A 15,461-nucleotide genomic window follows, 5' to 3' on the forward strand; every position below is an offset into this window, starting at 1 on the left:
CCTAGACTTTTAATTATTTCCCGTGACATTGACTTGTTCCTCAATTTCTTGTTTTTGACAGAGCTAAAACAATTGATGGAAATCAGAGCAAATTATGCCAGAATCCGAAGGCAGCAGTGCCCTCAAGCCACAGACATTGTGGTGTCACCATCCACGAAGCTGCTGTCTCTGGCACATCTCCACAATTAACTCCTATCAGAACCATCATTTTCTGCTGTATTTTGCTGGTATAGCTATGTGCACATACTCATATGTTTGTTATGACATTATGATTATTTATCTCTTTTATATTTATGCAGTTCCCTCCTCTTTCTTTTCTGAGACAGGTTCTTGCTCTGCCGCCCAGGCTGGAGTGTAGTGATCATGATCCCAGCTTACTGCAGCCTCGACCTCCCTGGGCACACATGATCCTCCCATCTCAGCCTCCCAAGTAGCTGGGACTATAGTCATGCAACCCCATGCCCAGCTAATATTTGTATTTTTTGTAGAGATGGGGTTTTGCCTTGTTGCCCAGGCTGGTCTTGAACTCCTGAGCTCAAGTAATCCTCCCACCTCAACATCCCAAAGTGCTGGGATTATAGGCATGAGCCACGGCACCCAGCCCTATGTGATATTTTGTAAAGGTTATTACCCTTTGCATTTTACATAAAGTGACATTTGATGCCTCAAATTTGTTCCTGGGAAGACAACAAAACTAGACAAAATAATGCCAGACAAATAACTATATTAGGTGTATTTTCTTCCACGAAAAAAAGGAGACTACTAGTTATTAGTGACATATAATTTCACAGGGTTGAATGGCTTATGTAAATGCTTTTTTATGTATAATCAAACATTCCATCAAACATTCCAATCCACGTATGGAATATTTGATGATACAAAAAGACTCTGACCACTAAACACTAAATTTGACCCTAGCTGACATTTTCTGGCTCAGCCACCATATTTTCCAGACCTCCATATTAAAAAAGTTACTGAATGCCAGTGAAATGGATGGTGGCCACCAAATGCCACACAAATCAATCCTTTCTCCTACAATTTCTCATCAGTTTCAATTGTAGTAACAGTGCAGGACTTTTTATGGGGTACAGTTAGATTCTGTTCATGAGAGTAAAGCTTGGTAATTCCCAATATTTGCCCAATGATAAAAGTCATAGACTATGTCCTCAATACAAAAACTTAGGGAAAGGATATATGCACTATTTAAAAGAAAAATTATGGAAGGGTTATTTTTTAAAAAGAAATCAAGGGAGATACCTAGCATTCTTAGGTATCAATCCTACAGAAAGGGAAGAATTTACAAGAAGAAGAAAGAACTATTAAAAAAAAATAACAGTGACAAATCAGAGTTTAGTTTCTGCTTTTGGTGACAAATTTCCAGAAAAATGCTCTTCTTCCCTGTCTTCCTCTGAAAACCACTCACAGCTCTGTATGAATATAAATTGCACTCTGGCTAGGTGTGTACAGAACGGCTCAGCTGGGCTCACTTCTCAATCCTCCACTTTAATGTGATGCAGGAAGGCAGTATATCATTTCTACTGAAGGGGGCTCTTGGTAATCGCTGCAAAAGGCCTAGTATTTACTCCCAGTCTGCAAATCAGTAGGGCTGCATGAATAAATTCCTGCTGCCTCTGACACCACTAAAAAGCAAAGCACATTGAGGTGAAATCACATGTTACATCAACAGCAGTTTGCCCTTTTATAGACATTTTCTCTGTGTGTTGTGCGATGTTAGAGATGAGAAGGCATTGCAATGCAGTTGTGTGCCATATAGGAGATAAAGATTGCATGTGACTTCTATTTTTCTTCCTTTCTTTTTTTTTTTAAGCAAGAAAGTCAAAACAAGAAGAGTTAAGAGACTTGCTCCCCATTGGAAAGGAAGCCAAGAGGACTCTTGCCAGTTGGGCCTCTCCCTAGAATGACTCAATCACAATCCCTCTACAGACAATTTTTTTTTTTTTAATTCCTTGAAAACAAAGGCATTTCACTAGGTGCAAAAGTACCTATCACTTTCCTGCCAGGGATAAGTTGATTTGCTATGAAAATGGCATAATTTCACCCTGGATCAAATGTGCAAATTCTTGTGAAGTCTTCACTGTTGCATGTGAATACGCCTGAAGCGAAAATTGGTAATATCACACAATGCTGTATCAAGCACCAGGAGACATAAGGCAAAGTCTTAACTGAACTTTTCTATTACTAGTAAATGGGATTTTAGATGTAATGTAACAGTCATCAACACATCACATTTTACCAGCAAGGCAGCGACACTGTAGACAACAGCTAGCCTTGGGTATCTTGGTACTTCATAGCCACTTTTAGCTTTGACTGAAAACGCCCCTGCTTCTTCCTTACTCTTGACCTTCTTCTTTGGTTGGCTGAAAGGTGGACTGGGGAGCAGTTTCTCTATCTTCAGCAAGTACTGTAGGATAAGACCATTGCAATTCTGCTCAGCCATTCTAGGCTTTTAATAAACGCAGTAATTTCCTTTGGGAACATGTTTATCAAATTTGAATCAGCTTCATATATATAAGTCAGATTTCAGTATTTTTCTATCAACTGAAAATAATTTATTATTAAACACTAAAGCAACCATCCCTAAGTCCATGGCCTTCTCTGAAAATTTATTTCCTGCTGGTTCACAAACACCCTTAAGGTGATCCAGATGTTAATCAACAGTGTAGAAGCATTTGGGATTTTCCTCAGGAGAACTGAATTTTTCTGCCCACCTCTCTAGCTGTTGTTGCCTGATTAGGTGTTGGGGTAAAGTTGCATGTTTCTAAGCAAGTAAACTAAAATCAATATGCCTGAAAGTATGGCATTCTTTCTGGAATTAACAGTATTTATAAATAAGAAGCATTTTATCTGGGTGCTTATAGAAGCTTTGTAAACAGGATATATTAGTAATGATTCAAAATGCAAAGGTAGCTTTGAAGGGCAATCATCCTAAATTTCTGTTTTTTCCTTGATTGTTTATCATAACTAAATATTGTTTTGTTAATTAAGAAAACAAAGCAACAATCAGACAAATAACAGCAGAAGGATAAATATAAATTTGTTCTCTTTTGTCAGAGACTCACTTAGAAATTGTGGCTGGTGGCTGTTGCAGCATTTGTGAGCTAACCTTCAATAATAGCCCAGGTGTGCTGAGTGTCATTGAGAGATTCATTATTCACCATGGCAGCACTTTTTTTTTTTTTTGAATCATTTGGAAGTGAATGATCAAAACACACAAATGTGCATTATTCCAGAACATCACAAAATCAGATGCAAATGTCCCCAGTGACGGAAAATTTAGACCCAATGGTGATTCTCAGTTGTTTTTATTGAACCACTTGTTCTGGTTCTCTCTTGGCTTTGAACGTACCTCAACCCTGTGTCCCCTCCACCAGGCTGGGTAAGTGGAAAGAAAGAGTAGTACTTTTGTTCTCAGCACAATAAATTAAAATTCTGCATAAATGGCATGTTTTGGGGCTGTGTGGCCATAAGCAACTACAAAGCAAGATCAACAAAGACCACTCAGGCAAAAGTTGATGAAAGTAAATTGACTGTGTAACTGTAGATATTCAGTGCGTGTTTGCTTCCAGCTGTAGCATTTTCTAATTCTCTGAGTCTGGAATATGCAACCACTAGCAATAGACTATCACCCTGTATGTACCAAATGTGTAAATAGAAATATAAGAGGAAAGAGAAAATGCATATGCCCATGATGCAACTGGGTTGAAGGAGAGAGGAAGAAAAGAGACAGGAAATTTTATATCTGTGGCAAGTAAAATGGTGATTCTGAATTGGATGTGCTATTGCTCATTGTCGGTGCTATCCCTCTGTGGGCTTGCAGGTAGATACAAGCTTCAGTTGAGCTGCTGGACTTATCAGGTCCTAGCTTGTCTGTCCTAGAGCAGTAATTTCAACCTTGGAAATTGATATTACGGTTTTAGCTCAGGTGCAGATGCTCAGGAATGTCAGCTCTGTCAGCAACTGAAGCAACTGGGTGGTCATCTCTAGGCGCCACCACTGGAAGCTGTGTTTTAAAGGAAATTTCCCAAAGGGTGCTGTCATTTACTCTGCAGACTATGCTGGAGAGAGGTGGAGGAGAGGAGGGAACTTCCCAGGGCTCCTAGGTTAGTGTCTCTAAAAGTGTAAAATCTGATTATATCTCTGTTCTTGTTTCCATCACTTTTTATTCCTCTTCCCTCCTCCTTCTCCCTCCCTGCCTTTTGGCCTTTTCTCCTGTCTTCCTGGCTTTTCTCCTCTAAGAGTCTTTAAATCCAATCTTTCATTTAAAAAGAAAAAACTCTTTCCTGGAACAATTTGTGTATTGGCAAGAGATGCTACCTTCATGTGATTCTCAAATTTTAGTGTGCACAAGAATCACCTGGTATGCTAGATAAAATAAAATCACGTGGTATGCTAGATTTCCAGGCTTGATCCCAGCACTGGTTGTAATCTCTAATGCCTGAAGTGGCATAGGGAATCTGCATTTTAACAAGCATCTGGGAAGAAGTGTAGTCCTTGGCCACAGTTTAAGAAACTTTGCCAAGAGTTTTGGGCCCACCAAGGACAGCGCTGTTTATTATCAGCAGGGAATGGCCCAAGTGGTAAGTACCAGTTTCAAGAACAACGCCTGTATTCAGGGGCTATGAAGACAATGAAACATTTGCTTTGTATGAGAGTGTTTGAGTCTAAGTATACTCATGATTTTTTCGTCACAATTCCCTTAAGAAATGATGGAAATGTTCTTGAGTCAGAACTAACCACCCAGAGATTTTAACTAGGACCCAGACATTGGAAGACTAAACAAGTGAATCTGAGATGCTGAAGCTTCCCATGTTCATTAAGCTGCCTTCAGTGCTGGTAAAAATCTTGCTATTTTAAAGGTCACAGGAATAATATCAGTGCTGTGGTACATATATCAAGGAGCGGAATACTTTTGAGAGTGTGGAAGATAACCAGCTTCCTGGAGTTTTCTTATATATTTTTACATATACAAAGAAGGAGAACTTTGGAACAGGACAATATTTCTATTTTCCATCATTGCTCTTTCTCCAATGAATGAGCTACTTCGTAGGGAAAAGGCTGAACCTCTTTGTTCTGTTTGCTCTAAGTCTAGTTAACATGGAAGTCCGAGCACGAGCACCTGTATCCCTGGCAGGCTCACCCAACGGTGTGAAAATCCACAGGATATTATTTCAGTTCAGTAACAAATTCTCTTGGAAAAATTAATTTTCAAAATAGTTCTCTTGACCCACCAATGAAATCCATATAGCTTAAGAGACAAACACTTTCCTTGGAAGACAGACACTTCTCTTGGAAAACAGAGAATACAAAGAAAATTAGTTTTTCTAACACCTCATTCATGTATAAACTAGGTATGTTCTCTATCTATCTAGACACACATTTTTATATATTTTTATATGTAAATAGATAATAAATTTTTCCTTGCCTCTTGTTTATATAGTTGTTTTGATAGGATAAATTCCATTGTGGATTATGATTTTTATTACTTTCTCAATGTTAAAAATGTGTGTGTGTGTATATGTGTGTGTGTATATGTATATATTTATACACATATACATATACACAGAAGAGAGAGAATATATGTATATATATGTGTGTGTATATATATACACACATACATATGTATATATATACACACGTACATATGTATATATATACACACATACATATGTGTGTATATGTATGTGTGTATATATACACATATATATACATATATTCTGTGTATATATGTGTGTGTGTGTGTATATATATACCATGTATACCATATATATGTGTATATATATATATACATATACCATGTATATGTATATACCATGTATATACCAGCTGTTCTCTCTCTCTCCTGTATTTATATGTGTGTGTATATATATATGTATATATACATATATGTGTATATGTGTATATATGTATATATACGTATATGTGTATATGTGTATATATACGTATATGTGTATATATGTATATATACATATATGTATATATACACATATGTATATATGTACATATATACGTATATATGTGTATACATATATGTGTATATATATACATATATATACACACACACACACATATATACAGGTATTGATCGACTTACCACCTATGCAACTTACGACCATTCGACTTTATGACCACAATTGCTAGGGACGACTGCTTCGCATCTGGCAGCGCAAACGTTGCCCAGCTGGGCATACGACAGTGCGGACCAGCTTCCGGCAGCACTACCATCTCTGCGTGCACCATTTCAACTGTACATATAGCCTACTCAACTTACGACCAAATCGTGTTACGTCCAGCCCGCAGTCCCAACTGTGGTCGTAAGTCGAGCACTAGCTGTATACAGGAGAGAGAGAGAGAACAGCTGGTATATACATGAATATATATATACACATATCTGTATATATATTCAGGTACTCTCTGTATTCACTGTTATAGGTGCTGAAAGATGCAAAGGTGAATGTGACAGATGTAATCCCTGTCTCTGTGGGGCTCATGCTGTGTGTTGGGGAGGAGAGACATTTAGAAGTTTTTTAAGCACATAGAATAATTATGTGCAATAAATAATTACACATTGTGTTAAGTCTTACTAAGGAAACCAAGTTCAGTTAGAGATTAACTAGAGTGGATGTAGGGATGACATACTTATGAATGTCATGTTTAAGGAAGTGACAGTTAAGCTAAAAGACAAGAATGAATCAGCCATTCCAAATGGCAAGAAACAGGGTGAGGGTTGTTTCAGGCAGGGGACAGAGTACCGGGCAGAGGTGAGACTCAGGAAAGAATGTGGCTTGCACAAGCTACCGAAAGAAGGTCTAAAGTAGCCACTGTCTAACAGAAAGATCACAGGAGCCACATGGGTCATTGGAAATTTTCTAGTAGCCACATTTTTTAAAAAGGTAAAAATGAATCTGTGAAATACGTTTTCTTACTATATTTTATTCAACTCAACATATCCAAAGTATTAGCATTTCAACGTATCATCAATGCAAAATTATTGAGGCATTTCCTTGTTTATTAGTGTTCTAAGGCCCCCATATCCTGTGTGTATTTTACACTTACTGCACATCTCAGTTCAGACTAGCTACATTTCAATACTTCATGGCTACTTTTCTTAAAGTAACTATTAACTAAAAAAAAAGCACTAGGACTGATCTAGGTGCTGGGCATGCAAAGGTGAATGCAATAGTTGTGACTGCCTAGATAGGCCTAGAATGTTTGAGTACCAGGCACGAGATGAGCTTGGAGGGGCATGCATGAGCTTGATTGTGAGGGCCTTGTAGGTAGTGCTATGGAGTTGGGAGATTATATATATATAAAAGTGCACTTTATATATATAACTTGAACAAGTTTAATGTAATACACAATATCTAGTCCAACATTCACATTAGTTCTCTTTACTGGCTTTCCACTGCAATATATGTATGTGTATGTATATATATATGCATATATGTGTGTATATATATGTATGTGTGTGTATCAGTGTATTTAATATGCTAAGTGTACTCATGTTTTATCTCCATAATTCCCTTAAGAAATGATGGAAATGGGCCGGGTGCAGGGGCTCACGCCTGTAATCCCAGCACTTTGGGAGGCTGAGGCGGGTGGATCACAAGGTCAGGAGTTCAAGGCCAGCCTGGCCAAAATGTTGAAACCCCGTCTCTACTAAAAAAAAATACAAAAATTAGCTGGGCGTGGTGCACGCGCCTGTAATCCCAGCAACTCAGGAGGCTGAGGCAGGAGAGTCACTTGAACCTGGGAGGCGGAGGTTGCAGTGAGCCGAGATCGCACCATTGCACTCCAGCCTGGGTGACAGAGTGAGACTGTGTCTCAAAAAAAAAAAAAAAAAAAAAAAAAATGATGGAAATGTTCTTGAGTCATAGCTAACCACCCAGAGATTATAACTAGGACCCAGACGTTGGAAAGCTAAATGAGTGAGTTTGAGGTGCTGAAGCTCTCCATGTTTATTAAGCTGCCTGAGTGCTGATACAATCTTGCTATTTTTAAAGGTCACAGGAATAGAATCAGTGCTTGATATATCAAGCTGGAATAATATCAGTGCTATATAGAAAGAAAGATAGTTGATAGGTTAGATGATAGATGACAGATAGGGCAGTGGGAAGCTAGTAGAGAACAAATGTGAATGTTAGACTAGACATTGTTTATTAAGTCAAGCTTGTTCAAGTTACAAGTTACATAGACTCACTTGTTTGCCTCTGGTGATGGAGGTTTGTTGGGAGGATTAACAAGGAAGTGAGGAAGCACAGGAAAGCCCAGCAAACAGGCTTCATGGTGGCCTCTGTTCAAGATTCATGCCTGTCTGGGTCCCAGTGGCCACCCAAGTAGTCTGCCATTCCTGCTCTTGACTTCCCGTTTCTCTGTGCTTCCTGATCCTCATGTGAACTTTCTACTTATCCAAGGGCGCTTCTGTTGTACACTAAGATATGGCACCTGCCTACTCATGGCTTCTGTTGCTTCATAGCTTCTGTTTATATTTTTTTATGCCTTCTATTTTTTTTGGCTCAAGGGTCACTGTACCATCTGAACTACTTTCTTTGTGTTTTCGAACAGATGATTAAATGGATGGCTTTTTCTCATTCCTTTAGATTAGGATGTCAGGGCTACATGACACAAAGCACAGTTTTCCTGTGCATGGAACAGTGTGGACTGATCTTTCCTTAGGAAGCTGTGGACATGGCATTGTTTGCATAGACATGTATTTCTGCCATTGTTATGGTTCTTTTCTTCCTTCACCACTGAGGAATGAAATTAGCAATGAAATCAGCTAGGCTGTCACTATTCCTAATCAGTCAGTGAGAGGCTTGTCCTTGGGTATACACTTAAAACTGACTTTGGTGGGGTGACCTTGATGATATTTTCTAAGCAGCCAACACAAAATTGAGGTTAGAATCTACAACTTTGATGACAATATCAGGATGAACACCAGTTGAGATCTTAAGTAACACTTCCGTACATACTCAAGTCTGTCTAAAGAAGTAGATCTTGCAGAGAGTGGCAAAACTCAAGATACTCTCTGATTGGCATTCAGGAAATATTTTCAAATCAATTCCAATGTCAAACCCCTCTCCTCAGACCTTTCCTTACCTCTTGTTTAATGTAGTCATTTTGATAGGATAAATCCCATTACGGATTTTTATTTTTATTACTGTGTCTTCTACTACCCCACTCTCAAAGACCACACTTGATAACAGCTTTCCTAGTGTTAAAATGTGAGCTCTGCTCACTGGGTGTGACAGTGTTCTGCTGTGTTTTGAGTTGTAAATCCTCATATTCTCTAGGACATCCATTGAGCAGTATTATCCACTAGATAACACCCAGTTCCCATGGGAAGTTTGATATGGGCCACATCCACACATTTAACCAAAGCTATGTCTTCAAGAGGCTTCTCAGAGAGCTTTCATGTGGCAGTGGCAGCACATACCAGGGTTAAGAGAACTCTGCCTCACTCAGTAAATGACTTGACAGCAGAGGTTGATTTCTATTTGCACAAACATACAACTGTTAATATGAGTAAAGTGGATTCATTTATAGGATTTGTAAGTACTTCAAAGTTGTTTACTTACCTATCTGACTTCAGACCACTGCCATCGCTCACTGAGATAATACCTCTAATTTTCCAGCTAGTCATTGCATACTCCACCCCTGGAGCCTTGCTGCTATCGAATTCTTTATCAAAGTTGTAGCCACAATGTTCTTTCTAGAATAAAAATCATATCATGTCACTTCCTTGCTTAAAGAGCTTAAGTGGCCCCCTGTTACCATCAAAATGAAGGACAAACTCCTTCCCATGTGCCTAAGGCCTTTGGAATCTGGAGCTCCCCTGGCTCTGCAATCTGGCTTCTCAGCCCTTTGCTCACAGCGTTCTGCACTCCGTCCATTCTAAACTTTTCCCCATTCCCCAAGATTGTATACTCTGTCTTACTTTCGTGATTTTGCACATTTTCTTCCTGCAGCTTTCTCATGTCATTTTATATGACTGTGTGGGGAACTTCCTTCCATGTGCTTTCCCTGTACCTGTTGCTCACCCTGATTGTAGGACTTACCACTGGGGAAATGCCCTTTCTCACATTGATCTGCAAACTCCTTGAAAGTAGGGTGTTCAGAATTGTGTTCCCAGTGCCTGAATCGCCCTTACTGCATAGGAGGCATTCACGAATATTTTTTGGATGAATGTGAGACTTAGGGTAACTTGTTGGCTTAAGTGTTATTTTTGTTCCTTTTTAACCATGCACTGAAATATCTGCTTTTCAAATATAAGTACGACACTGAATCAGAGTTTAGCTTTTTGTAGAACTTTCTTCTCACATGCATTACGTCAATCCATAGAACAGCACATTGCCTTCTTATAAAACAAATCTGCACTTGTTGTTAAGACAGTGTAGACTAAGTTTCCATGACCAAAAGGCAGCCCAAAGCAATGTTGATTATGAACCCTACTTTGCTAACTGTATCTTTCAAAACACTCCAACAGCCTGATAGAGTGAAAAACACTTTTCTTCCATCAGAGCCCAGACAGACCCTCTTGTTGCAGGCAGCCTGGCTTAGAAAGGAAGACATGTCACCCCCTTTCACAAGTGTGATGATTTGTGGCTGAGAAGGGAGAGGCTGCTCTCTGAACCACATGCTCCCTGGTGCAGGCAGGCTAAGGAAAGATGAATGGCATTATAAGACAGACATCTGAATGTTTCGTATTAAATTAGTCCCACAGAGCACCCAGAATTCTCATTCCATAAATCACAAAGTAAAGTAAACTCACTCTCAGTTTAGATTGCTGTGACATTGGCCTGTGGTGTCATAGATAATCTGAGAACAGTTAAACATTTGTCTGAAATAGTAATAATTTTGAGCATATTTACTCAGTGGCATAGAGGTGACCCAGACTGATCTCTGCTGCCAGAAACAGCATGTAAATGGGAGTCAGCCAAGTTAGAAGATTTCTAAACAAGAGTCACTGCTTCTTATATCCTCTGTCTACTCTAAAATGACCATGAGCTCTTTCAGGAGCTCCTGGGTGCTGCAGGCCCAGATGAGCAAACTTCACCCTTTCTAAAGAGCAGGTATGAGCCTGGCTGGGTGGCTCACACCTGTAATCCTAGCACTTTGGGAAGCTGAGGCAGGCAGATCACCTGAGGTGAGGAGTTCGAAACCAGCCTGGCCATCATGGTGAAACTCCATCTCTACTAAAAAGTAGAGTTCAAAAATCAGCCAGGTATAGTGGCACGTGCCCATAATCCTGGCTACCTGGGAGGCTGAGGCAGAATTGCTGGAACCTGGGAGGTGGAGGCTGCAGTGAGCCGAGATTGCGCCACTGCATGTCAGCCTGGGTGACAGAGCAAGACTTCCTCTCAAAAAAAAAAAAAAAAAAAGCAGATATGAAAGAGCACTGATGCACACCCCGCCTACTAAATTGCAGTTATAGTGCCATTTTGAAATCCACCTTCACTTTGTCTTGGTCTAAGAATCAGAGTTAGGAAGCATCTTGATTCTACTAAAGCCACATTTCTCTTCAATGACAAAGCCTTATTCTGAGACTATTTTACATATCCTTGGATCTATTCTGTTTCTTCCATTCTTGAGCTGACATTGTGGGTATTTGGAACACTAATTAGAATGGAAAGAACATTGGGCTGGATTCATGAGATCATTCAACTTGATGCTGACTGGCTGAGATACTGTATAACCTGCCACATCTTCTTCTACAAAATGAAAAGAGCAGACTTTTAATCTTTAAAGTTGCATCCAACTTTAAAAGTCTGATTCTAATTCAGTAATAAGATATGATTAGGCAGATATGACTTTTTTTTCCCTCTCTTTCTCTTCCAGCTGATTCCTGTAATTTCATCACCTGCTTAGTAGGGACTTTCTACAGGTGCTTACCAAGGGCCACTTCACCTTCATAAGCCCAATTTAAGTCTCACCAGAGCAACAGAGGGAGGTCACAGCATGACTTTGCGGTAGCCAAGGCGTGGAGGTGGCTCCTTCCAGGGAAAGATTCCTGGACTTGGAGACATAGGCCTGGCTTGAGTCTTGCCTTCCTGCACTCTTGGGAAAGTTGCTTGGTCAAATAAGATCATTAACATGGAAGGAGAAGGGCACCAAAATTTTTAGAGTGTGTATCTGTACCAGGCTCCATATTGGACCTTTACACAGGTGTTGTCTCTTTGAATCAGTATTCACAACCACCCTATGAAGTAGATATGTCTTTTACTACTTTTACATTTTACAGTTGGGAAAGCTGGGCTTTTATGAAGTGAGATATCTTTGCCAAAGGCACCAGCCAATAAATGGCAGAGCTGGGATCTGTACCCAAATCTGCCTACCCTCAACGCCTGCTGTTTCCATTTAGGTACCCTAGAAACCCCTTGTAAGTTTTCAGTGCAATAGAAATGTTAGATGTGGTCTTGGCCATTCTGAAAATGAACTCACTAGATCCCTTGAAGTGATCATTTTATGGTTTAGTTGCTGCTTATTTGAATGATTTTCCTGATGACAATTGAATTAGGTAAGGTAAGCTATGTTTGGATGCCCAGCCCAAGGTGGGAGAACAGAAATCTATTTCTCACGATTCTGGAGGCTGAGAAGTCCAAGATCACAATCAAGGCACTGGTGTTAGGTGAGCGTCTTCTTACTGCTTCCCCACAGGGCAGAAGGTGGAAGGGAAGAGAAAGCAAACCACTCTCACATGCCTTTTTTATGGCAGCATTAATCCGTTTATGAGAGTAAACCCCTCACGAACCAAATACCTCTCAAAATGCCCCATGTCCCAACACTGCTGCATTAGGGATTCAGCTTACAAAACATGAATTTTGGAAGACATATTCAGACCACAGTAGGGGCCATACTAAAATACCACAAGATGGGTATCTTAAACAACAGAAGTGTATCGTCTCACAGTTCTGGAGACTAGAAGTCTAAGATCAAGGTGTTAGCAGTACTGATTCCTTCCCAGGGCTATGAGAAAGAATCTGTGCCATCTCTCTCCTTAGCTTCTGGTGGTTTGCTGGTGCTATGGACTGAATGTTTGTGTCTCTCCAAAATTCATATTTTGAAACCCAATCCCCAATGTGATAGTAGTAAGAGCTGAGACCTTTAGGGGCTAATTAGGTCACGAGGGCAGTAGCCTCATGAATGGAATTAGTGCCCTTATAAAATAAGCCCATGAGAGCTGCCATGCCCCTTGCACTATGTGAGGACACAGCAAGAAGGCACCATTGGAAGCAGGCACTATATGAACCAGGAAGCAAGCCCTCACTAGACACCAAATCTGCAGACACCTCGATCATGGACTTCCCAGGCTCCAGAATTGTGAGAAATAAATTTTTATTGTTTGTAAGCTACCCAGTCTAAGTTATTTCATGATAGAAACCCGAACAGACTAAGAAAAGCTGGCAATCTTTTGGCATTTCTCGGGTTGTAGAAGCATCACCTCGATCCCTGCCTTCATATTTATGTGATATTCTTCCTGTGTCCTTGAGTCCAAATTTTCCCATTGTTATAAGGACATCAGTGATGTTGGATTAGGGGCCTACCCTACTCTAGTGTGACTTCATCTTACCTAATGACATCTGCAGTGATCTTATTTCCAAATAAGATCACATCCTGAGGTGCTAGGGTTAGGATTTTGACATGTGAATTTTGGAGGAATGCAATTCAACCCGTAATAATCAGTAACAAAAATCCCCAAACCTCACCCCCACAAGCCTTTGTCATATCACAAGTGCCCTACCATTAAAGACTGCAACATTCTTTCTTGATGGCCTCTCTCTCTCTTTTATGTCTTTCTTGTTCCTTACTAACACTGATGTCTGATATTAATGGAAAAACCATTAAAAAAACTATTATCCTATGAGGTAAAGTGAATGCACTCAACTGTAAAAGGAAGACTTATCGATCAATTTTAGTTAAACCTTGCTTGTCTGACACTTTGCAGCTAAGGAATGTGTTTTTATTGCCTGGCCAGATAGTTCAGATTTCCGGTCAGTCTTAGTAAAGACCCCTTTTATAACATTGATAAAATTTTATCACAGAGCTATGAAAACAAAATTAGATTTCATAACTCACATCAGGCCTTGAAGGGGGTGCCTCTATAAATTTTACGAACCCTATCAAGCTTTAATGCACCTATTCTGATAATTTTTTAAAATAGCAAATTGTACTGAACTTCCTACTACGTGTGTATATAAATGCGTGTACATGTATATACAGACATATATATATATATATACACAAGGTTTTTTTTCTCTCTCTACCTTACAGCAAAGAAAACTTTCTTCACCTACTTATAAATGGAAGACTGTGACAGGAAGGTCAATTATTTAGATCACTGAAGACTCTAAATTTGGCAAATCTAAATAAGAATCCTGCGTGGTTTATTAAAAGAATTAGTCATAAAATTTATCCTTCAAAAAAACTCGGTTTTTTTCAATGGGCATATTTTGAAGAATGAACATTGACAAATCAGACAATATATCCATAAATTCATAGTAAGACATACCATATCCAGAACATCGTTAGCCACGGACATTGTGTATGCTAGTGAAATCTGTATACATTCTCAAGATTTTTCTAGTTTATAGTGTGGCCTCTTGGAAAAAAAATGCATATGTGTTGAGTGCATGTTTTGTCTCCCCAACAAGATAATAAGTGCCTAGGCAGGGAGACTTTAGTTGGATGGAGCTCTATCCACAAAGGCTCATGGATAAAACTCATCAGTCCCACCCCACAGAAACATGATGGGAACACGGGGTTCAATCCTTGTACTCTTGGCCTGGGCCACAAACCTAAATTACAACAGTAAAATGGGAATAGAGGATCTTTTTTGTAGAATTTCATTTCAGTCAGCTATTCAGGAGCCACAATCCTCAGAGTCAGATTAAGTGAAGTTATACTTGGAAAGTTCATTCTGCTTTTCAGAGGCAAAAAACACTTCTCAAAATTATGCAAAGGAAAGAAATGTCATAGTATAAACTAGACATCTTATATCCTTAAAATATATCTCTGATGATTATAAATTTTGGTTTCAAATCCCAAGTTTGAAGAAACATCCAAAAATTATTTGAAATTACTTATAAATGAATTGACAACATTTGAGACTTTGACAGACAATGATGAAGCAGTTCTCAAGCTGATTTGATTTATGTCTTCCTGTAAGAATCTTTTGGAAAGCCATAATCTCACAAAATGCATGTGTGCAAAAAATGTTTCTTTATGCTATATTTGGGGGTTCCCAGAACTGTGGATGAACTTTCTAAATAAAGAGGTTCTGATAAAAGAGAAGATACTTCTCATTTCCTTAATCTTTAAAGTCTGAAGGACACTTAATCCATACTTCTCAAATGGACAATTTCTAAATCCACGTCAGATGAAGCGATTCTAACTTTCACTATGGTAATATCTTATTTTGTTACATTCAAAAGTAATAAACCATG

General features: G+C 39.2%; 1 protein-coding gene and 1 long non-coding RNA gene across 5 annotated transcripts in view; one reads left to right on the forward strand and one right to left on the reverse strand.

Moving 5' to 3' along the window:
* The window catches only part of DCDC1 (doublecortin domain containing 1), a 69,674-nt gene extending 69,331 nt beyond the window's left edge, over positions 1-343 (forward strand). The window contains exon 18 of the mRNA XM_032283668.1: positions 62-343. Within this exon, the coding sequence (XP_032139559.1) occupies positions 62-189 (128 nt within the window). The 3' untranslated portion in view covers positions 190-343. The remainder of the gene's footprint in view (positions 1-61) is intronic.
* LOC116555175 overlaps positions 1-15,461 on the reverse strand; it is a 170,994-nt gene that overhangs the window by 26,095 nt on the left and 129,438 nt on the right. The window lies entirely within an intron of this gene.

This window comes from Sapajus apella, unplaced genomic scaffold, assembly GCF_009761245.1.
Source record: "Sapajus apella isolate SASKATOON/1434 unplaced genomic scaffold, GSC_monkey_1.0 scaffold14, whole genome shotgun sequence".
Lineage (NCBI taxonomy): Eukaryota > Metazoa > Chordata > Mammalia > Primates > Cebidae > Sapajus > Sapajus apella.